General features: G+C 44.6%; 1 protein-coding gene across 14 annotated transcripts in view; it reads left to right on the forward strand.

The window, feature by feature from the left end:
• Nucleotides 1-24180, forward strand: part of LOC115141687 (E3 ubiquitin-protein ligase TRIP12) — a 53612-nt gene that overhangs the window by 23615 nt on the left and 5817 nt on the right. For 13 of the 14 annotated variants that reach the window (XM_029680780.2, XM_029680783.2, XM_065000263.1 and 10 more), the window contains 26 exons: nucleotides 346-429; nucleotides 1054-1149; nucleotides 1492-1643; nucleotides 1738-1773; nucleotides 2018-2113; nucleotides 2392-2484; nucleotides 7145-7306; nucleotides 7426-7494; nucleotides 7616-7781; nucleotides 7990-8107; nucleotides 8276-8432; nucleotides 8654-8807; nucleotides 10226-10454; nucleotides 10590-10708; nucleotides 11021-11225; nucleotides 11343-11443; nucleotides 13790-13964; nucleotides 14696-14837; nucleotides 15103-15294; nucleotides 17406-17557; nucleotides 17779-17936; nucleotides 19079-19152; nucleotides 19271-19470; nucleotides 19715-19842; nucleotides 22227-22378; nucleotides 22843-22985. In XM_029680780.2, coding sequence (XP_029536640.2) covers nucleotides 346-429; nucleotides 1054-1149; nucleotides 1492-1643; nucleotides 1738-1773; nucleotides 2018-2113; nucleotides 2392-2484; nucleotides 7145-7306; nucleotides 7426-7494; nucleotides 7616-7781; nucleotides 7990-8107; nucleotides 8276-8432; nucleotides 8654-8807; nucleotides 10226-10454; nucleotides 10590-10708; nucleotides 11021-11225; nucleotides 11343-11443; nucleotides 13790-13964; nucleotides 14696-14837; nucleotides 15103-15294; nucleotides 17406-17557; nucleotides 17779-17936; nucleotides 19079-19152; nucleotides 19271-19470; nucleotides 19715-19842; nucleotides 22227-22378; nucleotides 22843-22985 — 3553 coding nt within the window. The remainder of the gene's footprint in view (nucleotides 1-345; nucleotides 430-1053; nucleotides 1150-1491; nucleotides 1644-1737; nucleotides 1774-2017; nucleotides 2114-2391; nucleotides 2485-7144; nucleotides 7307-7425; nucleotides 7495-7615; nucleotides 7782-7989; nucleotides 8108-8275; nucleotides 8433-8653; nucleotides 8808-10225; nucleotides 10455-10589; nucleotides 10709-11020; nucleotides 11226-11342; nucleotides 11444-13789; nucleotides 13965-14695; nucleotides 14838-15102; nucleotides 15295-17405; nucleotides 17558-17778; nucleotides 17937-19078; nucleotides 19153-19270; nucleotides 19471-19714; nucleotides 19843-22226; nucleotides 22379-22842; nucleotides 22986-24180) is intronic. The other variant, XM_065000267.1, reaches the window with a different exon arrangement.

Here is a 24180-nt window from a genome sequence, read left to right on the forward strand (position 1 = left end):
AGGACTGAGCAGCGTAGACAAGATGCAATAATGATATAATTTACAGTATATGCATATGAGATGAGTAATGCAAGATATGTAAACATTATTAAAGTAGCATTTTAAGTGACTAATGATCCATTTGTTAAAGTGGCCAGTGATTTCAAGTCTGTGGGCAGCAGCGCTTGTGTTAGTGATGGCTGTTTAACACTCTGATGGCCTTGATATAGAAGCTGTTATTCTGTCTCTCGGTCCCAGCATTGATGCACCTGTACTGACCTGGCCTACCTTATGAGAGAAATCGGTTGTCATTCTGATAATGAAAATAGTGGTGTAACAGTTCTTTTTTTCTCTCTCTCTCTCCAGCTTCTAGTTCAGTGGCCGGAGCTGTAGGGATGACCACATCCGGTGAGAGTGAGTCCGATGACTCTGAAATGGGCAGACTCCAAGGTATGATTATCACAGCTTTCCTTAGAAACAGGTTCCAGGGGCCTCCTGAGTGGCACAGTATTTTAAGGTACTGCATCGCAGTTGCTAGCTGTGCCACTAGAGCCTGTTTCAAGTTCAGGCTCTGTCGCAGCTGGCCGCGACCGGGAGACCCATGGGGCGGCGCACAATTGGCCCAGCGTCGTCCGGGTTAGGGGAGGGTTTGGACAGCAGGGATAGCCTTGTCCAATCGCGCTCTAGCGCCTCCTGTGGCGGGCCGGACACATGCGCGCTCACCAGGTGTACGGTGTTTCTTCCGACACATTGGTGTGGCTGATTTCCCGGGTTAAGCAGGCATTGTGTCAACAAGCAGTGTAGCTTGGTTGGGTCGTGTTTCGGAGGACGCATGGCTCTCGACCTTCGCCTCTCCCAAGTCCGTACGGGAGTTAGTCTTGTCTCATCGCTGCAACTACCAATTGGATACCATGAATTTTGGGAGAAAAGGGGGTGGAAGTTTTAAAAAACATACATGCATACATACACAAATTGATACAGGTGCCAATGTTCCTGTCTTAAGTTCCCTGTCAGCCCCTGTTGGTGTTGCTGGGTCTTTGGTTGTTGTCTAACCTGGCTGTTTTCTCCTCACAGCCCTTTTGGAGGCCAGGGGTCTACCCCCACACCTCTTTGGGCCCCTGGGACCCCGTATGTCCCAGCTGTTTCACAGAACCATAGGCAGTGGAGCCAGTAAGTACTACACTTTGTCTGTGTCCAGAATGCATTTAATTACCACTTAACTGTGAGCAAGATGTTTATATTCTCAGGGGAGGTGTTGAGTTCACTTATGTCTCTTTATTCTTCTAACCCGCTATTGACTCAACTGTAATCCAAGTGTATGCTCACTGCACTCCTGGCAGGTCCCATGTTAAAATAGTTTCTCAGGAGTGCTGATCTAGGGTCTGATCCCCTCGCCATATAATCTTATTCAGTTTGATCTTAAAGGCTAAACTGATCCTATATCAGCACGTGAATACTGGCCCTGCTGTTCAGTCTCTACTCTGACCTGCTTTATCCCTCTTCTCCTCCCAGGCTCCAAAGCTCAGCAGCTGCTGCAGGGCCTGCAGGCCACCGGTGACGAGTCCCAGCAGCTCCAGGCCGCCATCGAGATGTGCCAGCTGCTGGTGATGGGCAACGAGGAGACGCTAGGAGGCTTCCCTGTGAAGAGTGTGGTGCCCGCTCTGGTGAGTCACTCAATTATTTGTCCACCTTTTTGTCTTAAGTCATTTTACACGGTCTTGATTTGATTGGAGTCTCTTATTCCCCTCTTCCTCACAGATCACATTGTTGCAGATGGAGCATAATTTTGACATTGTGAGTATCCTGAGCTTCTATCTTTGGGGGGGCAGTGATATTTGATTTTCACCATGACATTAGGCCTACATTGCAGGTGCTGAAAAGTTTCGCAAAGAATGTGCAAACACTGCACCCTGTCTCCTAGTTACATTTGATTGCAAAAAACTATACCTGAGCAGTGTTAACTGTATGGTTCCAGCCAACATGGTTGCTTTGTGGTTATTCTTGTGAAAACTGTATCTTAACCCGTGACTCTGCTCAGATGAACCACGCCTCCCGTGCTCTCACTTACATGATGGAGGCGCTGCCTCGGTCCTCTGCTGTGGTCGTGGACGCCATCCCTGTCTTCCTGGAAAAGGTAGGATGACCCCCTCTGCTCAGGTTCAGTAGGCACTAAACACACGCTTTGAAACTGAAACATTCTCATTCAATTTTAAGTACTACCTAGTCCTTTGAAAACATGTCCCACCAATTCATGCCTTCTGAATGCACCCCAAGTATTTCTAACCCACACGTTCTTCTCTTGTCTTCCATTTCTGTCATTCTCTCATGTGCTTGTTCCGTCTTCATTCAAATGCGGTCATAAACCGGTGGTGGCTATGCTAATGGATCTATCTCTCTCCTCTTTGCCTGCAGCTTCAGGTGATCCAATTCATTGATGTGGCGGAGCAGGCCCTGACTGCCTTGGAGATGTTGTCAAGGCGTCACAGCAAAGCCATCCTGCAGGCTGTAAGTGTTTCTCCCTCTGTCTCTCACCTGTGGCTCAGCTCTGCCTCTCTCTCATGTCATCTCTGCTCCCTACCCGGGTCTCATTGGCTCACCTTAAAATAAGTTAACTGTGGTGGCTATAAGATAGCTGTGCAACAGGTTTTCCGTTAGCCGGAAATAGACGGCTTTTGTGGGGGGGGGTCGATAAATCAAACTGTTGCCGGTCAAAAAGACCTGGAGTAAAGAAATCCCCTTGCAAAATAATGCTTTTTATTAATTTATTGAAATATCAGTCGACTGTTATGCTTTTCAGTCTAAAGGTTAATTAAATATTTGTTATTATTAAATTGGCCTGTGTATTTATTAGTCATGTATCTTGTTTATCCAACACAACTATCACCGCGTACAGTCTATTTTGAGCAGGATTTCACCTGCAGCTCCTCAGCTGGTTGCTGCTGGAATAAAACAAGCTTTTATTTGCAACAATTCTAAATGCAATCGCGTGTTAAGAGTTTTGGTGCACGATTTTAAAACGAGCTGTTTTTATTAACTTGTAATTGAAGCGCACCTCCCATTCACCATTCAAGTGCAGGCAACAGACTATCAGCTCTTCACATACAGTGGGGCAAAAAAGTATTTAGTCAGCCACCAATTGTGCAAGTTCTCCCACTTAAAAAGATGAGAGGCCTGTAATTTTCATCATAGGTAGTACACTTCAACTATGACAAGACAAAACGAGAAAAAAAATCCAGAAAATCACATTGTAGGATTTTTAATGAATTTATGTGCAAATTATGGTGGAAAATAAGTATTTGGTCAATAACAAAAGTTTCTCAATACTTTGTTAGATACCCTTTGTTGGCAATGACAGAGGTCAAACGTTTTCTGTAAGTCTTCACAAGGTTTTCACACACTGTTGCTGGTATTTTGGCCCATTCCTCCATGCAGATCTCCTCTAGAGCAGTGATGTTTTGGGGCTGTTGCTGGGCAACACGGACTTTCAACTCCCTCCAAAGATTTTCTATGGGGTTGAGATCTGGAGACTGGCTAGGCCACTCCAGGACCTTGAAATGCTTCTTACGAAGCCACTCCTTCGTTGCCCGGGCGGTGTGTTTGGGATCATTGTCATGCTGAAATACCCAGCCACGTTTCATCTTCAATGCCCTTGCTGATGGTAGGCTTTGTTACTTTGGTCCCAGCTTTCTGCAGGTCATTCACTAGGTCCCCCCGTGTGGTTCTGGGATTTTTGCTCACCGTTCTTGTGATCATTTTGACCCCACGGGGTGAGTTCTTGCGTGGAGCCCCAGATCGAGGGAGATTATCAGTGGTCTTGTATGTCTTCCATTTCCTAATAATTGCTCCCACAGTTGATTTCTTCACACACACTGCTTACCTATTGCAGATTCAGTCTTCCCAGCCTGGTGCAGGTCTACAATTTTGTTTCTGGTGTCCTTTGACAGCTCTTTGGTCTTGGCCATAGTGGAGTGTGACTGTTTGAGGTTGTGGACAGGTGTCTTGTACTGATAACACTTGCCATTAATACAGGTAACGAGTAGAGGACAGAGGAGACTCTTAAAGAAGAAGTTACAGGTCTGTGAGAGGCAGAAATCTTGCTTGTTTGTAGGTGACCAAATACTTATTTTCCACCATAATTTGCAAATTAATTAATTAAATTCCTACAATGTGATTTTTCTGGATTTTTTTTCTTTCTCATTTTGTCTGTCATAGTTGAAGTGTACCTATGATGGAAATTACAGGCCTCATCTTTTTAAGTGGGAGAACTTGCACAATTGGTGGCTGACTAAATACTTTTTTTGCCCCACTGTACCACTTTACAATGTGAGCTGGAGGCAGTATGCTTTTTGAAATGATTTGAATCCTGTATGTTTTTATTTAATGAGGCATGGCTTACCTTGCTTCAAAGTAGCCTTTTGTCAAAATCTGACCATGGAGGCAATTATTTTCTATAGACATCATAGGTGGTGCGTGAGTTTCAAGTTTGGGAAGTTTGTGTCGTACCATTTCTACCGTTCTGCATGCCAGTTATGTTCATATGCGCATTTTCGTGGAACAGTCATTTAAAGTATTACGTTTTTGTTTCTCAATTATTGTCACGTGGTTACTCATAAAAAATCTGAATGAATCATTTAAGAAGTTAAATAATGTGACTACGGCTCTACCTTATGAACACATTGACTACCACGTGAGCCGTCGACAGCTAAGAATAGCCTAAAGGCCAATGCAGCAGTAGGTCTTTCACACTGGAAATGGGTGATTATCGAAGGGGAGATTGTTGGAAAGATTTTTCAAATAGCTTGCAGAGAGGAGAATGGTAAATGACTAATACGTGCGTTTGGAAATAAGTAGAATGTGCTCAACCAACGTAAGTAGAGGTGCAACCTAAAAGTCATTGGACAGGAAAGGGCACAATGCTCGCTCACCATAAAAATAAAAATATTTTTTAAGAGAAGGTTAAAAGATTGACGTTTCGGCCTTCAATGGCATGCATTAACAGGAATGTATGTAACCAAATGACAGGGATTGACGGTACATTTACCATCTCATTCCAAAATCATGGCATTAATATGGTGTTGATTTCCCCCTTTGCTCCATCTGGAACTGTATGGAATATGGACCATATGGAACTGCTATCAACGGTGCTGGTTAGAATTGTGTTTTCCCGTGAATTGCATTTTGGCAAATGTTTGAAAACCTATTGGCTGCTTTATTACTTGAGTTGCATGTTCTGTTAATATGTATTACCATAATGTAAATTAGATATGTCATTCTGAGCAGCGTGGGGGTAGCCCTGATGGGTTATCCACCCAATGCATAGGGGTTTAGTAAATTCTCAAATGGACGTTGTATTAAAATCATCCCGGTCACATTGTCCGGTGCCAGATCTTAATTTAACAGAAACCCTGTTGTGCAGTGATGCATAAATGTAGTAATTTAAATGTTGTGTATAGGGATGGAAAGATTAACGGAAGCCATTTTGATTTCAACAATTTGGTCAGAGATCCCTCAGTGTTGAAGGCCAACTCTGTGTCTGTATGAATAATAATATCGCTTTACCCTAGGGTAGGGGGCAGCATTCGGAATTTTGGATGAAAAGCGTGCCCAAATTAAATTGCCTGCTACTCAAACCCAGAAGCTAGGATATGCATATAATTTGGATGGAAAAACCAGTGAAAGTGCAGGGTGCCAAATTTAAACAGCAATCTCAATTAAAATTCCTCAAACATACAAGTATTATACACCATTTTAAACTTCTTGTAAATCCAACCACAGTGTCCGCTTTCAAAAAGGCTTTACGACGAAAGCATACCATGCGATTATGTTAGGTCAGCACCTAGTCACAGAAAAACGCAGCCATTTTCCAGCCAAAGAGAGGAGTCACAAAAAGCAGAAATAGATCAAATGAATCACTAACCTTTGATCTTCATCAGATGACTCATAGGACTTTTGTTCAATAGAGTTCATATTTATAGCCAAAAATCTGTTTACATTGGCGCGTTATGTTCAGTAATGTTTTGCTTCCAAAACATCTGGTGATTTTGCGTTAGAGCCTCATCAATTTACAGAAATATTGATCATACATGTTAATGGAAATACCAGTGTTATACATGGAATCTCCTTAATGCAACTGCTGTCAGATCTCAAAAAAGCTTTACTGAAAAAGCACACCATGCAATAATCTGAGTACAGCGCTTCAGACACCAAAACAAGCCATACAGATACCCGCCATATTGTGGAGTCAACAGAAGTCAGAAATGGCATTAAATATTCACTTACCTTTGATCTTCATCAGAATGCACTCCCAAGAATCCCAGTTCCACAATAAATGTTTGTTTTGTTCGATAAAGTCCATAATTTGTCCACATATCTCCTTTTGTTAGCGCATTTAGTTCACAAATCCAAATTCATGAGGCGCAGGCATACTTAGTCCAGACAAAGTCCAAAAAGTTGTATTACAGTTTGTAGAAACATGTCAAACGATGTATAGAATCAATCTTTAGGATGTTTTTAACAAATCTTCAATAATATTCCAACTGGACAATTCCTTTGTCTTTAGAAATGAAAAGGAACGCAGCTAGCTCTCACTGCTGCGCGCATGACTTAGCTCATGGCATTCTGCTAGACAGCTGACTTAAACAGCTCTTATTCTCCCCCCCTTCACAGTAGAAGCCTGAAACAAGGGTGTAAAGACTGTTGACATCTAGTGGAAGCCTTTTGAAGTGCAATTGGACCAAATCTCCACTGTATATTGGATAGGCAAAGACTTAACCTACAAACGTGAGATTTCCCACTTCCTGGTTGGATTTTCTCAGGTTTTTGCCTGCCATATGATTTCTGTTAGACATCATTCAAACAGTTTTAGAAACTTCAGTGTTTTCTATCCAAATATAATAATACTAATAATATGCGTATCTTAGCTTCTGGGCCTGAGTAGCAGGCAGTTTACTCTGGGCACCTTATTCATCCAAGCTACTCAATACTGCCCCCCATCCATAAGAAATTAAACGGAGTAGAATGAAAGCCATTTTTGTATTCACACATTTTGTGGGACCCCCTTCCTCCCTCCTGTCTCACTTTATTTTGTAAGATCTAAATCTGTCCCCATATGTGCCATCTATCCCTATCCTTGTGTATAACTGTGGGTGTTTCTTGTGTCATGCAGGGTGGCCTGGCTGACTGTCTGCTGTACCTGGAGTTCTTTAGCATCAACGCCCAGAGGAACGCCCTGGCCATTGCCGCCAACTGTTGCCAGAGCATCACCCCTGACGAGTTCCACTTTGTCTCTGACTCTCTGCCACTGCTGACCCAGAGACTCACACACCAGGTACACACACGTTCACCTTTTACATGCTCTATGTTGCAGGTGAGGTTGGTGTTGTCTGTGGCATGTTACCTGTGAAGACGCGTCAGTTGTCTAATGTGGTTATTCCCCCCCACGTACAGGATAAGAAATCTGTCGAAAGCACTTGTCTCTGTTTTGCCAGACTGGTGGATAACTTTCAACACGAGGAGGTGAGTGAGGCGGTTCTACTTGACACATTTCTATGGCTCTAACATTTCTCACCCTCCCGAGCAGACCCATGATGTCATCACAATGACTGACCCTTGACCTCTGTATGGCCATTGTCCACAGAACCTGCTGCAGCAGGTGGCCTCGCGGGACCTGCTGACCAACATCCAACAGCTGCTGGTGGTCACCCCGCCTGTGCTCAGCTCGGGCATGTTCATCATGGTGGTGCGCATGTTCTCCCTCATGTGCTCCAACTGCCCCTGTCTGGCCGTGCAGCTCATGAAGCAGAGTGAGTGGCTCACAGACCGACACACACGCTTTCTATCTGTGCGTATTTACCCGTCTCACTTGAATAAAGCCTAACAATGCAGCTTACAAAATCTTGGGGAAGTGAAATATATAATGGCAGTCTAAATGCCTCCAAGGCTAAAGTCCTTGACAGTGTCTAAGCCAGTTGCCTGTGGAAAGAGTGAACTAAGGATGTTGTTTTTGTTCAGATATTGCAGAGACTCTGCGCTTCCTTCTGTGCGGCGCGGCCAACGGTAGCTGTCAGGAGCAGATTGACCTGGTGCCCCGTAGCCCACAGGAGCTCTATGAACTCACCTCACTCATCTGGTAAGGGAAACCCCTCTGCTGCTGCTTTCAGCGTTACAACAACCTTTTCTGCCCCAATGGTGGACGTACATAAAGATGGCGGCCTCCATGCACTCACCACATGCCTTGTTTGCGAAGTTTACTGATGCACTTTGCTAACTGTCTTTTTGTTGTCTCCCCCACCACCAGCGAGCTGATGCCCTGCCTTCCTAGAGAGGGCATATTTGCTGTGGACCTCATGCTGAAGAAGGGCAGTGCCCAGGCCACAGAGGGGGCCATCTGGCAGTGGAGGGACGACCGGGGCCTGTGGCACCCCTACAACCGCATCGACAGTCGCATCATTGAGGTAAAGAACAGACACGCTGCTCCGCTCCATTATTAGGGACTTTCTTTTCATCCAGACTTGGGGCCCAGAGTTTCTCTTCAGGTTGTCCGGGAAAACTCTTGGCCCTGCCCTATACTACAACAAAGTAGACCTTCTTCGTATGTTGTGAGCTGTGTGAATCCCCTGTGTAGCCCAGTGTTACACTAACGTCTGGGGGTGTCTGGTTCTCTCTTCCTCTCCAGACGGCCCACCAGAACGGAGAGGACGAGATCAGCCTGTCCACCCTGGGCCGCGTCTACACTATTGACTTCAACTCTATGCAGCAGATAAACGAGGACACTGGCACTGCACGGGGTATCCAGAGGAAACCCAACCCCTTAGCCAACCCCACTACTGGTGAGACACTCCACCTTTCTTTCTAGTGACAGACTATCCCCAAACTGGTGTCAGTTATATGCGTCTCGTGTCAGTTGATGTAGTATAATGCCCTGATTGGTTCTGAGACTAGCTCTATTCACCTACATTTATAGCTTGGTCCCTGCCCCAAGTTATTGGTTCTTTGAACAAAGTAGTCCCATTGAGGAAAGATGACCTCTTTCCCAATGGAGAAATGCTCATGAGAGGCAGCTCTTAACTTCTTGACGCACCCATCCCGTTAGCGGGATCATTTTCATCAACACCCGCTGAATTGCAGCGCGCCAAATTCAAATTAAATTACTAAACATATTTAATTTTCATGAAATCACAAGTGCAATATAGCAAAACACAGCTTAGACTGTTGTTAATACACCCGGCGTGTCAGATTTCAGTACAGCTTTTCGGCGAAAGCATAACAAGCATTTATTTAAGAACATCTCTCTCAGTAGACAAAATATTACAAACACCTAGCAGCCAAGTAGATTGGTCACGAAAGTCAGAAAAGCAATAGATTAAATCGCTTACCTTTGATTATCTTCAGATGTTTTCACTCACGAGACTCCCAGTTACACAATAAATATTCCTTTTGTTCCATAAAGATTATTTTTTTATATCCAAAATACCTCCATTTGTTTGGCGCGTTATGTTCAGAAATCCACAGGCTCGAGCGGTCACGACATCACAGATGAAAATTGCAAATAGTATCCGTAATGTTCACAGAAACCTGTCAAACGTTTTTTATAATCAATCCTCAGGTTGTTTTTAAAATGTATAATCGATAATATATCAACAGGGACTGTCGTTTTTTCAATAGGAGTGGGAGAGACAATGGCTGCCCCACTCTGTTGCGCAAGCGAAACTCAAGTGAAAACCCAGCTATCCACCGACACGATGTTATCTTTCTCGCTCATTTTTCAAAATAAAAGCCTGAAACTATGTCTTAAGACTGTTGACACCTTGAGGAAGCGATAGGAAAAGGAATCTGGTTGATATCCCTTTAAATGGAGCGAAGGCAGGCTATGGACCATGGAGCTTTCAAAATAGAAGCCACTTCCTGGTTTGATATTCATCAGGTTTTTGCCTGCAATATCAGTTCTGTTATACTCACAGACAATATTTTGACCGTTTTGGAAACTTTAGTGTTTTCTATCCTAATCTGACAATTATATGCATATTCTAGTTTCTGGGCCTGAGAAATAGGCAGTTTCAAATGGGTACGTTTTTTTGCCAAAAATGAAAATCCTGCCCCCTACACTCAAGAAGTTAAAGCATCTCTTTGTAAACTTTTGTGAAATTGAACAGGCTACTTTGTTTTTATTCTGCACTAGCTGATGGAATCCAATTTCTCCTTTTGAGTCAAAAGAACTTACCTGAGTGTTCCTCTGCCTGTCCCCCAGGGGGTCACCAGGAGGTAAGACGGGAGGATGCACGGGCCCAGCTGATGAAGGAGGACCCTGAGCTGGCCAAGTGCTTCATCAAGACCCTGTTCGGGGTGCTGTACGAGGTGTACAGCTCGTCGGCCGGCCCAGCCGTCAGACATAAGTGCCTCCGAGCCATCCTCAGGATCATCTTCTTCGCCGATGCCGAGCTCCTCAAGGATGTGCTGAGAAACCACGCTGTGTCCAGGTGAACTTTTGCTCTCAACCTTGGGGTGCACTTGAGTCAAGATGTCTGCCTCCATGGACAAAAAGCAATAGCCAGTACAGCATGTGTCTTTACACTACACCTGAACCTCAGTATTTGTCTTTTTCCTTCTCCCAGTCACATTGCCTCCATGCTGTCCAGCCAAGACCTGAAGATTGTAGTTGGCTCTCTGCAGATGGCCGAGATCCTCATGCAGAAGCTGCCCGACGTATTCAGTGTCTTCTTCAGAAGAGAAGGTAATGGATCCTGTCTGTGTCTCCTCCCCAGAGGAGCTGACCTGTAATGATCTAAAACACCTAGCTGAAACACAGCTCTTTTCTAGCACCAGGAGAGGACCTGTTATGATGGATCCTCAACTGCTATTTGAGCTTCAATGTATTTTAGAAAAGTCAGAAAATTGATGTCACACCGTAATGTACCTTGTCATGGACCACAGAAAGCTGTTTATCCAGCTAAATGTCAGATTTTCCCTGATTTATTGAATCACAATTCAGAGAATCGGGGTAAAGAGGATTTTCAATGTATTCCATCTGCCCTCCCCTCTCCAGGTGTTATGCACCAGGTGAAGAACCTGGCTGAGTCAGAGGCCTTCCTTACCAGTCCCCCAAAGGCGTGCACCAGCGGCACAGCTAGCCTGTGTACCACCACCATCAGCACTGCGACCACTACGGCGGCCTCCAACGCCACCCCAGACCTGGGCTCGCCTAGCTTCCAGCACAGCATGGACGACTCACTAGACCTCAGTCCACAGGGGTGAGAACACGAGTACTAAATATATGTGAATGTGCACGTATGATGGGTCAGATATATCACACAGAAGTAAACTCTCATTCTTCTTTATAGAACAACATTAATCTGCCCCTCTCCTAGGCGGTTAAGTGATGTGCTGAAGAGAAAACGTCTGCCTAAGAGAGGGCCCAGAAGGCCCAAGTACTCTCCTCCCAGGGATGACGACAAAGTAGACAATCAGGGTAATTGTTGTTATTGGAACTCTCCTACAATCTTTAAGACCGGATGCAAATGGTTCTCACAGGTGACACTAAAGCTAAGTGTCAATGATACATTTGTAGCACTAAAGGTGAAAGTATGTGGACACCTGAATATCTCATTCTACAATCATGGGGATTAATGTGGAGTTGGTCCCCCCTTTGCTCCTATAACAGCCTCCGCTCTTTTGGGAAGGCGTCCCGCTAGATGTTGGAACATAGCTGGGGGACTAGCTTCCATTCAGCAACGAGCATTGGTGAGGTCTAGCGCTGATGATGGCCGATTAGGCCTGGCTCACATTCAGCGTTCCAATTCATCCCAAAGGTGTTTGATGGGGTAGAGGTCACGGCTCTGTGCAGGCCAGTCAAGTATTAACCTGTATGGACCTCGCTTTGCGCATGGGGGCATTATCATGCTGAAACAGGAAAGGGCCTTCCACAAAGTTTGAAGAACAGAATCGTCTAGAATGTCATTGTATGCTGTAGCGTTAAGATTTATATTTATTGGAACTAAGGGGCCTAGCCCGTACCAGGAAAAACAAGCCCCAGACCATTTCCTCCTCCACCAAGCTTTACAGTTGGCACTAGGCATTGGGGCAGGTAGTGTTCTCCTTGCATCCGCCAAACCCAGATTGGTCCGTCGCCCTGCCAGAAGGTGAAGTGGGATTCATCACTCCAGAGAACGCATTTCCACTACTCCTGAGTCTAATGGCGGCGAGCTTTACGCCACTCCAGCCAACGCTTGGCATAGGGCATTGTGATCTTAGGCTTTTGTGCGGCTGCTCGGCCATGGAAACCCATTTCATGAAGCTCCCGACAAACACTTCTTGTGCTGACATTGCTTCCAAAAACCGTTTGCAACTGAGGACAGACTATTTTTACGCGCTTCAGCACTCGACGGGCCCGTTTTGTGAGCTTGTGTGGCCTACCACTTCACAGCTGAGCTGTTGTTACTCCTAGACATTTACACTTTACAATAATAGCACTTACAGTTGACTGGGGCAGCTCTAGCAGGGCAGATGTTTGACGAGTTAACGGTGCCACGTTGAAAGTTTCTGAGCTCTTCAGTAAGGCCATTCTACTGCCAATGTTTGTCTATGGAGATTGCAAGGCTCTGTGCTCAATTTTATACACCTGTTAGCTATGGCTGAAATGGCCAAATCCACTAATTTGAAGGGGTGTCCACATACTTTCTTTTGTAATATATAGTGTTTGTACTGAACCCAAATATAAACACAACATGTAAAGTGTTGGTCCCAACATTTGTCCTTTGCCAAGATAATTCATCCACCTGACAAGTGTGGCATATCAAGAAGCTGATTAAACAGCATGATCATTACACAGGTGGACCTTGTGCTGGGGACAATAAACGGCCACTCTAAAATGTGCAGTTGTCACAACATAATACCACAGCTGTTTTGAGGGAGTGTGCAATTAGCATGCTGACTACAGGAATGTCCACCAGAGCTGTGTCTAGAGAATTTCGTATTAATTTCTCTACCATAAGCCACCTCCAACATCGTTTTATAGACTGGCAGTACATCCAACCAGCCTTGCAACTGCAGACCACGTGTAACCACACCTGCCCATGACTTCCACATCCACTTCTTCACCTGCAGAATCGTCTGAGGGGGTGCTGAGGAGTATTTCAGTCTGTAATAAAGCCCTTTTGTGGGGAGCAACTCATTCTGATTGGCTGTCCCTGGCTCCCCAGTGGGTGGCTCTATGCCCTCCTAAGCCCACCCATTGCTGCACCCTTGCCCAGCATGTGAAATTCAAAGATTAACTTTGGTGAAATAGTTGCACTTTGCGTTATGTTTTTGTTCAGTAATATAAACGTGTAGGTTTTTTACTATGACATTGTATTGCGTTCATTCAAATCAACATACAGTGGTGAATTTTGTTATCTGCAGCCAGTCGCTACTCTGGCGTGACTGTTCATTACTAAGTGCAAGAGCAACTCGACATGTGGCATCTTTGGTCTCCATGCCTCTTTGTGCCTGGACTCCTGGTATATCTGTCGAGACAGACATTTATGCAGAATGCAAACTGACTCCTTGTGATTTTCTTTACCCAAAATAAATAAATGCATAGTGAGTAGACTCTGTCTATTTCTAACTACTGTAGCAGCGTTTCCCAAACTTGGTCCTGGCCACCCCAAGGGGTGCAGGTTTTGTTTTTTGCGCTACACAGCGGATTCATATAATCAACTATTCATCAAGCTTTGATTATTTGAATCAGCTGTCTAGTGCTAGGGCAAATACCAGGACACAGTTTGGGAAACGCTGAACTATAGGGTATCCTGTGACTAACCATTTCCTGTTTCTACAGCCAAGAGTCCTACCACTACTCAGTCCCCCAAATCCTCCTTCTTGGCCAGTCTGAACCCCAAGACCTGGGGCAAGCTGGGCGCCCAGACCAACAGCACCAACTCTGAGCCCTCTCGCACGGCCGGGGTGAGCGGCATGGCACGCGCCCCTCCCAAGGACTCAGTCTCCAACAACAGGTAAGACGAAGACTAATGTTGTGGTGGTGATGACAAGTGTTGCTTTTATAGCAGTTTTGGAAGTACTGTTGATAAAGTTGGTAATTGTGGCGATTATAATAGTTGTGTTGGTGATTATTATTAGCTCACTCAGAATGTTATTAGGGTTGCATTCATTCTGAAAAATTGTGTGACACGTTCATTTAAACGGATACGGTGTTCTGAAAGATCAGTTGAAAATCGTGGAGGGGTTGGGTTGTGCAAATATGAGGATTCAAAATGCACCGCTGCCCTTGTTTTAAATTAGTCACTCATTGCTTCAAGCTACACCCCACCACACAGAGCAAACGTACTTCAGTCTGTTCAAGAACATTGAACATTTTGGGGAAGGTGTCTTTCAGTAAAAACTGTCACACAATGTAGCTAGGCAAGTGTTCAATCCAGGGGTGTCAAACAAATTTTGCCCTGCATTCGGCATTCCCCGAGGTCCTGAGAGCCGCACTTAAAATTGCATGGGTTCGCGGGCTGGATCTGGCACTTGGCCGTATGTTTGGCACCCCTGGTTTAATTGATCGTTTCTTCAATTCCTCCTGGATCCAAGCGCTCTCCCCTCGGACAACCTCCTCCAATGGTTTTTGAGAGGGACTTACGAAATTAAGGACTGGAGGAGACAATGATTTGACAGCTAGTAATATCTTCAGACAACCTTGGTGGTGGTGATGATAATGATAGCCCCCCCCCCACACACACAGGGACAAGATCAAGGCTTGGATCAAAGAGCAGGCCTGTAAGTTTGTGGCCCGCTACTTCAACACTGAAGAAATTGATGGCAGCAACCCCGCACTGAATGTACTCCAGAGACTCTGCACTGCCACGGAACAGCTCAGCCTGCAGGTACTGTACTCCACAATAGTCTCCTGTGTTGTAGTTTTGCGCACTTTGACAGTAAATACATACTCATTAGTTGACATTTTGGAGTCTGCTTTGCCGAACCCTGTTCGCTGATACTAATTTGCAAAAACTGTTTGTTTTGCTGTGCAGTTTTGATAGTACCCTGTACCATCTACACTGCTAGCTAATGACAAGGTAATTAAGGTACGGTAGTGAGTGACTTGGGATATGAATATAACATTCTTGACTGTTGTCACCCCCCCCCCAGATGGACGGTGGTGTGGAGTGCCTCGTGGAGATCTGCAGCATCGTGTCAGAGTCGGATGTGTCGTCATTCGAGATCCAGCATAGCGGCCTGGTCAAGCAGCTGCTGCTCTACCTGACCTCCAGCAGTGACCGTGACCTGGTCAGCCGTGACGTTCGCCTCAAGAGGTTCCTGCACGTCTTCTACGGCTGCCCGGTAAGTCTGTGTTCGGCTGGGCAGATGCACAGAACTTGAATAAGATTCTATTTCTCTGGTCAGAAGCTCATTTTTCGCCAGATGAAGACTTTCATCCTTTCTCAGTATCCAGTAACTGACAAGGGAGCCAACTCCAGTCTTTTAGTCCATGTAGACAAGAGACTGGAGCTCAAGGCCCTAGTTATTGGCTATACAACTCATGGCTCTAAATACAGTATTAAGGCAGTATGAGGGTTTGCGCTCAGGCTAGAATGAATGGCGGCTGGTGTGTAGGAGTAAAAATATCTAGACTTCAGAAGGTACTCACTCAACAACGCCCCGCCCTCTGAGTTTTGTGACCTACTTGAGTATTGCATCTATTGCTTATTATATTGTTATGTAGCCTAGACCAGTGTTTCCCAGCTCGGGTCCTCAAGTACCCACAACAGCACACATTTTTGTTGTAGCCCCGGACAAAAACACCTGATTCAACTCATTGATGGCTTGATGATTAGTTGACAAGTTGAGTCAGGTGTTTTTCTCCAAGGCTACAACAAACATGTTGGAGGGACTGGAGTTGGGGAAACACTGGCCTAGACTTTGTCTTTTATTTATTTTATTGTGAGATGTTTAAATTGTCCCAAAAAATATTTGTCTTCTACATATTCCCTGTTATTATACATTGACTTCCTATTCGCCATTATCAAAATGAACTATTAGCTGCTTGCTCCAGTTACTCACAGCAGGTGTCTTAAGTACATGTCTCCTTCATTTGTTTGTACAGCACAGATGAAGGCTGAAGCGTATGCTCCTTTTTTATTTATACCCAACAAAAATATAAAGGCAACATGCTATAATTTCAAAGATTTTACTGAGTTACAGTTCATATAAGGTAATCATTCAATTGAAATCCATTCATAAGGCATTATCTATGGATTTCACATGACCGGGAATACAGATATGCGTCTGTTGGTCACAGATACCTTTAAAAAAAAGTAGAGGAGTGGATCACAACCCAGTGACCACCGTTTTCCTCACGCAGCGCGGCACATCTCTTTCGCATATAGTTGATCAGGTTGTGGAATGCTGTCCCACTCCTCTTCACTGGCTGTCTGAAGTTGCTGGATATTGTCGGGAACTGGAACATATTGTCGTACACTTCGATCCAGGGCATCCCAAACATGCTCAGTGGGTGACATGTCTGAGTTTGCAGGCCGTGGGAGAACTGGGACATTTTCAGCTTACAGGAATTGTGTACAGATCCTTCCGACATGGGGCTGTGCATTATCAGGCTGAAACATAAGGTGATGGCGGCGGATGAGTGGCACAATAATGGGCCTCAGGATCCCGTCACGGTAACCGCTCGCCCACACAACGCCATACACGTGGTCTGCGGTTATGAGACCGGATGGACATACTGCCAAATTCTCTAAAACAATGTTGGAGGTGGCTTATGGTAGAGAAACGAATGTTCATTTCTCAGACAATAGCTCTGGTGGACATTCCTGCAGTCAGAATGCCAATTGCACACTCCCTCAACTTCAGTGGCATTGTGTTGTGATAAAACTGCACATTTATTTTGTGGCCTTTTAGTTCCCCCAGCACAAGGTGCACCTGTGTATTGGCCTTGCTGTTTAATTGGCTCCTTGATATGCCATACCTGTCAGGTGGATGGATTATCTTGGCAAAGGAGAAATTGTCTAACAGGGATGTAAACAAATTTGTGCTCAAAAATGAGATCTTTATGTATGGATTTTAAAGAATTTGAATTTCTTTCAAGCATGGATTACATTAAGTGTGTTATTTTTGTGTCTCGGCCTCCTTGAGTTTTTCCTTTTCATGGTTTAGTACCAGAAACATGTGAACTCTAAGCACAGCCACACAATTGACTGCTAAACCATGCTTTTGTCAGCTGTTTTTTTTTATTTTTAAATTTACAACGGTGGAGTTCAACAATGGTTATAGCTGCTAGGAAACAAATGGAATAGAACTGACAAAGGGAAGAACTACCTAAACTTGTCCAATAATAAATGCTTATTTTCATTTTCTGTTGCAAAATATGTTTATACGGTGTGCCGTAATGAATACGACGCATGTTTGAAGCGTGTCCCTGCTGTGTTTTGCCCTTCCAGATCCCGGGGATGGAGCCGGCAGGCCGCCTGGAGCCGTCTGAGAACGGACCCCTGCTGTCACTGGTGCACAAGATGAACAACTGCCTAAGCCAGATGGAGCAGTTTCCTGTCAAGGTGCACGACTTCCCCAGTGGCAACGGCAATGGGAGCAGGTTAGTTTATTTACCTTGTCCCAGCTCTTCCTTCAATTTCTTCCTTTTGTTCCACAAACATTCTCTTTTAATGTCAGTCATTCACTTGTCCATTTATTAATGTGTGATGCCAATTGGCCCTACTGAAGTCTATATGGGTATAGGTGAAGGGGACTTGCCAGTATTCACCTCTGTATCATTGTGTGTGTGTGTGTGTGTGTGTGTGTGTGTCTCTCCTTCAGAGGGTCTCAGGCCCTGAAGTTCTTCAACACACATCAACTCAAGTGTCAGCTGCAGAGGCACCCGGACTGTACCAATGTGAAGCAGTGGAAGGGGGGCCCGGTGAAGATTGATCCCCTGGCCTTGGTACAGGCAATTGAACGTTACCTGGTTGTCCGAGGTAAGCACTGGGAACTCTAACTTTGCATTGAGTTACTGACTTAACTTCTTATGGTATAGGGGACGCTTGCGTCCCACTTGGCCAAAAGCCAGGGAAAATGCAGCGCGGCAAATTCAAATAAAATGATAAAATCAGACTTTCATTAAATCACACATGTAAGATACTAAATTAAAGCTACACATTGTGAGTGTAGCTCGTTGTGAGTCCAGCCAACATGTCGGATTTTAAAAAGGTTTTTAGGCGAAAGCATAAGAAGCTATTATCTGATGATGGCACAACAGTAAACAAAGAGTAGCATATTTCAACCCTGCAGACGCTACACAAAACGCATAAATAAACCAGAAAAAAACAGCTTCCCAATTGCGCAACGTCACTACAAAATATCTCAAAAGTTCCCTGTAAACTTTGCCAAAACATTTCAAACTACTTTTGTAATACAACTAGGTATTTTTAAACGTTAATAATCGATCAAATTGAAGACTGGTCTATCTTTTTTCAATAGAGGACGAGAGGAAACTAACGCTACTTTTTAAGTCTTGCGCAACTCTCAACAGTGTTACCCATTTCCTAGATGGCCGTACTTCTTCATTGCACAAAGGAATAACCTCAACCAAATTACAAAGACTGGTGACATCCAGTGGAAGCGGTAGGAACTGAAAACAAGTGCCTAAGAAATATAATTTCCCAATGAGACTGAACAGACAGACCTCACTGAACAGACAGACCTAAAAAAAAAAAATCTGAACGGTTAGTCGTCGGGGTTTTGCCTGCTACATAAGTTCTGTTATACTCACAGACGTGATTCAAACAGTTTTAGAGACTTCAGTGTTTTCTATCCAAATCTACTAATAATATGCATATCTTATATTCTTGGCATGAGTAGCAGGAAGTTGAAATTGGGCATGCTATTTATCCAAAAGTGAAAATGCTTCCCCCTATACCTTAAGAAGTTAAGCCCTTTCACTCCGTGAGGACATAGGTCACCCACAAATGATCTTCACCCAGCTGGTCCGCTTTCTCAAGTTCCTTCCCAGAGTATTTCTGTTCTTCCTTTTCTGTTGGCAGAATATAATGTTTCCTTGCATTGCTGACATTAATGGGTAACATGCTGACGTGCTCAATGGGACTTTTTATCTCTAAAGGTTACGGACGAATCAGAGAGGAGGATGAGGACAGTGACGATGATGGTTCAGACGATGAAATTGACGAATCGCTGGTACGTGGCTACAATGTCCTTGCAAAATACTCTCAATATTGGATGATAACTCTCCCCCACCCACCCATAACTTATTCTGTTACCTCCAACCTTAACTTGACCATCTATCCTGGTACAGGCGGCCCAGTTCCTGAACTCTGGCAGCGTGCGCCACCGGCTACAATTCTACATCGGCGACCACCTGCTGCCCTACAACATGACGGTGTACCAGGCAGTGCGGCAGTTCAGCCTGCAGTCCGAGGAGGAGAGAGAGTCCACGGACGACGAGGCCAACCCGCTCGGGCGGGCTGGCATCTGGACCAAAACCCACACCATATGGTATCCCCTTTTATGCTGGATGGCCACACACACCAGTCTCTATAGGCTGGACTGGTTAACAAACATAAAGGACTGATTTTTGTATTGGGTGGCTGTTAGGCTTGTGCAGTGTAGCCACCTTCCCGGTGATGCATCACACACACAGGTCTATAGGTGGCTGAGTTGGTGAACGAATGCAACTAACTGACATGGTGATGTAGTCACTTTCCCCGTGATGATTAACACACACTCTCTATCCCATCAGGTATAAGCCAGTGAGGGATGATGAGGATGGTACTAAGGATGCGGTGGGAGGTAAGAGGGGCCGGGCACAGACCGCCCCCACCAAGACCTCACCCCGCAACGCTAAGAAACAGGACGAACTGTGGCACGGTAGGAACCACCACCACCCCTTCTGGGCCTAGACTGGTGGGGTGGGTGTCTGTTGTCTACTGTCCTGGAGACTGAGAAGGACCAGTTCTGCTTGTTTATTTTGTAGTGGAACTCTAATGTACTATTTACCCTGGGAAGGAAGTAATTTTTTTAAACTGCATTGTTGGTTAGGGACTCGCAAGTAAGAATTTCACTGTAAGGTCTGTATTCGGTTGTATTCGGCATTTCACTAAGGTCTACTACACCTGTTGTATTCGGCACATGTGACTAATAAGATTTGATCTGACCTGCTTCTCCTGCTTGAAACAAGTTAATGGACATTTTGCAAAGCCCTGCCCCACCTTGGTACTGTTGCAACCTCGGTCAACGTTTTCGCGAGAAGCCCAATTCCCCTTTCAAACCACTGGAGAAAACCCCTCACAATGATCTCACTGTTTTTAATCCTTAAGTCTCTATTGACGCACCCATGTGTGAATCTAAGTAACATAATTAAAAAATCTGTCAGTTTAAGCTAGATGTTTTTTGGCATGGGCTGCGTCTCAATCCACCACGTCTGTCTGTCGACCTTCTGGATCTGCGGTGGCCGATCTACAGCGGTGCTTGTCAGACCATGAGACATCCCAAAAATTGGTCTTCTCACAAAAAACATCTGTAGAGGAAAGATGTTCTCCGTTTCCACAAGTGTCATGGAACTTGTCTAATGGTAACCCATACAAATGTATGGAGGTAGTTTTATGGCAAATAAAGTAAGGGGTTAAATGTCCCAATAACCACATTTTCCTGAGCTTTCTTATCTCCTAGATATAGGAGAGACACTTCAAAATGTCTTGACAATTTTTTGGGGGGGCAATTTATGAATGTTATTCAATGCGTTTCTATGGTCTCTAGTAAAAGGCCAGATTCAATATTAAATATTTTTTTTATACTTCAAGTGTTACCAAAATTGAATATCTAAATGCGATCCTTGCTATAACCATTCCATATGTTAGCATAGTAGAACCCCCCCAACGGCTTAGACTTTTAGAGGTTAATGCACAATGAAATGAGAGTCTACTCCTTGCTAATGGGGAGACTCTTTGCAATGTTGTGGTCATTACACGGAACCTGTCAAATTAGGTTTGTAGTATGGCTAGCCACCGGATGGCTCTGAATGCACTGTCCGTGTTGTACAATTTGGTAAACACTTGGTGCTATCAAATCGTTTGCTAATGACTACAGCAGATGAGCACTATATTTCTAATATAGCCAATTTATGTAGCTAACATGCATAACCATTTATATTAACCCTATACGTGAACATTGTCTTTAAACACCTGGTAAAGTGTCTGTGCAATGAAAACATTAAAGGAAACCACTATATATTCAAGAAGAGATCCCCCATAAACACTTCTGGTCCTATATAGTTTTGATCTGCGCAATTACACTGTCGGAGATTGGTGCAAAAAAGATGATTCACTTCCGCTCTTTCGAATGGTCTCGTACGTTTCTAACAATACAACCACAGTATAATTTTGGATTTGAGAAACACTTCCAACAAGCTCTAGTTCATGTATCATAGTTGAATGTGCCCTGGTGCACAATTATTTAGGCAATATTTGTATTTTTTATTTAACTAGGCAAGTCAGTTAAGAACAATTTCTTATTTACAATGACAGCCTTCTCCGGCCAAACCCGGATGACGCTGGGTCAATTGTGAGCCGCCCTATGGGACTCCCAAACATGACTGTATGTGATACAGCCCGGGTTCGAACCAGGCACTAAAGTGACGCCTCTTGCACTGAGATACAGTGGCTTAGACTGCTGCGCCACTCGGGAGCCCAATTAAACTTTTTTTTTTTATATACTCTTTTTGCCATAACCATCCATGGCTTCTAAGTGTTTGAAACGTGAGCTTGTCTGAAGTGTCTGTCTACGCTTGCTATCCATCAGCATGCCCAAAATTCTGGGGCGGGGCTTATTGAATGATTAATTTACCTTTTTTTTTTTTTACCATCAATGAATGTGACCTGAGATGACCTGTTAACACAATCCCACAGATATTGGCTGTTTAATCAATTAATAAAATGTATTTTTTACATCGGCAGTTGTCCCAAAGTGCTTTTGCGCCAACCCCAGGGCCAAAGGGCTTTCAGTCTCAAATGTCAGCCTTTTCTCTACACCGTATTACTTTGAAAGTAGTGCACGCCATAGATCTGACCATTCTATCACCTACACTAAATCTGACCATTCATGTCCTTATCTCATACTGAACATTTTACCATGTCAGTTTAGTTAATACATATCTGGGCGTCATTATATTCATTGGGCACAAAACGTAAGAAAATGACAAACAGGAAGGGTGCACTAATGAATATGAACCCGACCTGCTGTCTCTCCCCTCCCAGACGGCGTGTGTCCCAGCGTGGCCAGCCCCTTGGAGATGTACCTCATGTCGGAGCCCCCGGAGAGCATCACCTTCGACGACCCGTCTCTGGATGTCAACCTGCTGCTGAGGGTGCTGCACTCCATTAGTAGTTACTGGTTCTACCTGTACGACGTGAGTAGCCTGTCCTATCCTCCCTCCACCCCGCAGATACTGGCTCAAACTTCACTAACTGACAAACATACTGGTCGAATCCCACATAGCACCCTGTAACCTTTTGTAGTGCGCTTCTTTTGACCAGGTCCAAGAGAGTAGTCCACCATGTAGGGAACGAATTGCCATTTGGGACACAAGCCTGTAGGTCTGCCTCCAACAGATTCCACTGTCTAGCATACATGATCTACTTGATGCTAAATATGTCTTTGTTGTCTTTGTGGGCTTATAGGGGGTCAAACACAGTGTACCATCACTATAACTGTCTGCTAGCTAGACAACCCTCTTAGTGCACACAGTTGCCCCCAAATAACTCTCTCTTCAAACAATACCTAGCAGCCTGTGTCTGTCTCCCTTTGCATCAGAGGGGCAGAGCATGATGGCGTTGTTGTAGTTCCAGTCGGCTGAGGTTGTTGTTTTTTCAGAATGCTGTGTCTAAGGAGATCATCCCCACCAGTGAGTTCATCAACAGTAAGCTGACAGCCAAGGCCAACCGACAGCTGCAGGACCCTCTGGTCATCATGACCGGCAACATCCCCACCTGGCTCACAGAGCTTGGGAAGACCTGGTAACTCATCAGACTACTTTCCAGCTCATAACACCTACTGATTCAGAACACAAAGAAAGCTGCCTAGCTTTTGAATACTAGGCATTACTGGCCTAGTATTCAGTAATGCAATGTCCTCAAACTGCATGTCTAGACTAGGCTTGGGGACAATTTCAAATCAGGAAGTAAATTCCAATTTTCTCTTATAGGCACAAGATTAACCCCTACATAAGGAACTGTGTGTGTGTGTACACACGCACTCACTAGTTTATTAGGTACTACACACCTTCCATGAAAACGGATTGATTGAGTCACATGGCTAGCTACAATGCATTCAGAAAGTATTCAGACCCCTTGACTTTTTACACATTTTAAGTTTTCAGACCCTTTGCTATTAGACTCGAAATTGAGCTCCAGTGTGTCCTGTTTACGATCTTCCTTGATATTTGTACAACTTGATTTGGAGTGGTGAATTCAATTGATTGGACATGATTTGGAAAGGCACACACCTGTCTATATAAGGTCCCACATTTGACAGTGCATGTCTGAGCAAAAACCAAGCCATGAGATCGAAGGAATTGTCTGTAGAGCTCCGAGACAGGATTATGTCTAGGCTTAGATCTGGGGAAGGGTTCCAAAAGATTTCTACAACATTGAAGGGCCCCGAGAACACAGTGGCCTCCTTCCATTTAAGAATGATGAAGTTTGGAACCACCAAGTCTATTCCTAGAGCTGGCCGGCCGGCCAAACTGAGCAATCGGGAGAATGGCCTAAGTCAGGGAGGTGACCAAGAACCCAGTGGTCACTGACAGCACTTCAGAGTTTCTCTGTGGGGATGGGAGAACCTTCCAGAAGGATAACATCTCTGAAGTACTCCACCAGTCAGGCCTTTATGGTAGAGTGGCCAGATGGAAGCCACTCCTCAGTAAAATGCACATGACAGCCTGCTTGGAACCAAAAGGCACCTGAAAGACTGTCAGACCATGAGAATCAAGATTCTCTTTTTTTATGAAACCAAGATTCAACTATTTGACCTGAATGCCAAGCGGAATGTCTGGAGGAAATCTGGCAACATCCCTACAGTGAAGCATGATGGTGGCAGCATCGTGCTGTGTGGATGTTTTTCAGCAACAGGGACTGGGAGACTAGTCAGGATCGAGGGAAAAATGAACGGAGCAAAGTACAGAGATCCTTGATGAAAACCTGCTCCAGAGTG

This window comes from Oncorhynchus nerka, linkage group LG14 (assembly GCF_034236695.1).
Source record: "Oncorhynchus nerka isolate Pitt River linkage group LG14, Oner_Uvic_2.0, whole genome shotgun sequence".
NCBI lineage: Eukaryota > Metazoa > Chordata > Actinopteri > Salmoniformes > Salmonidae > Oncorhynchus > Oncorhynchus nerka.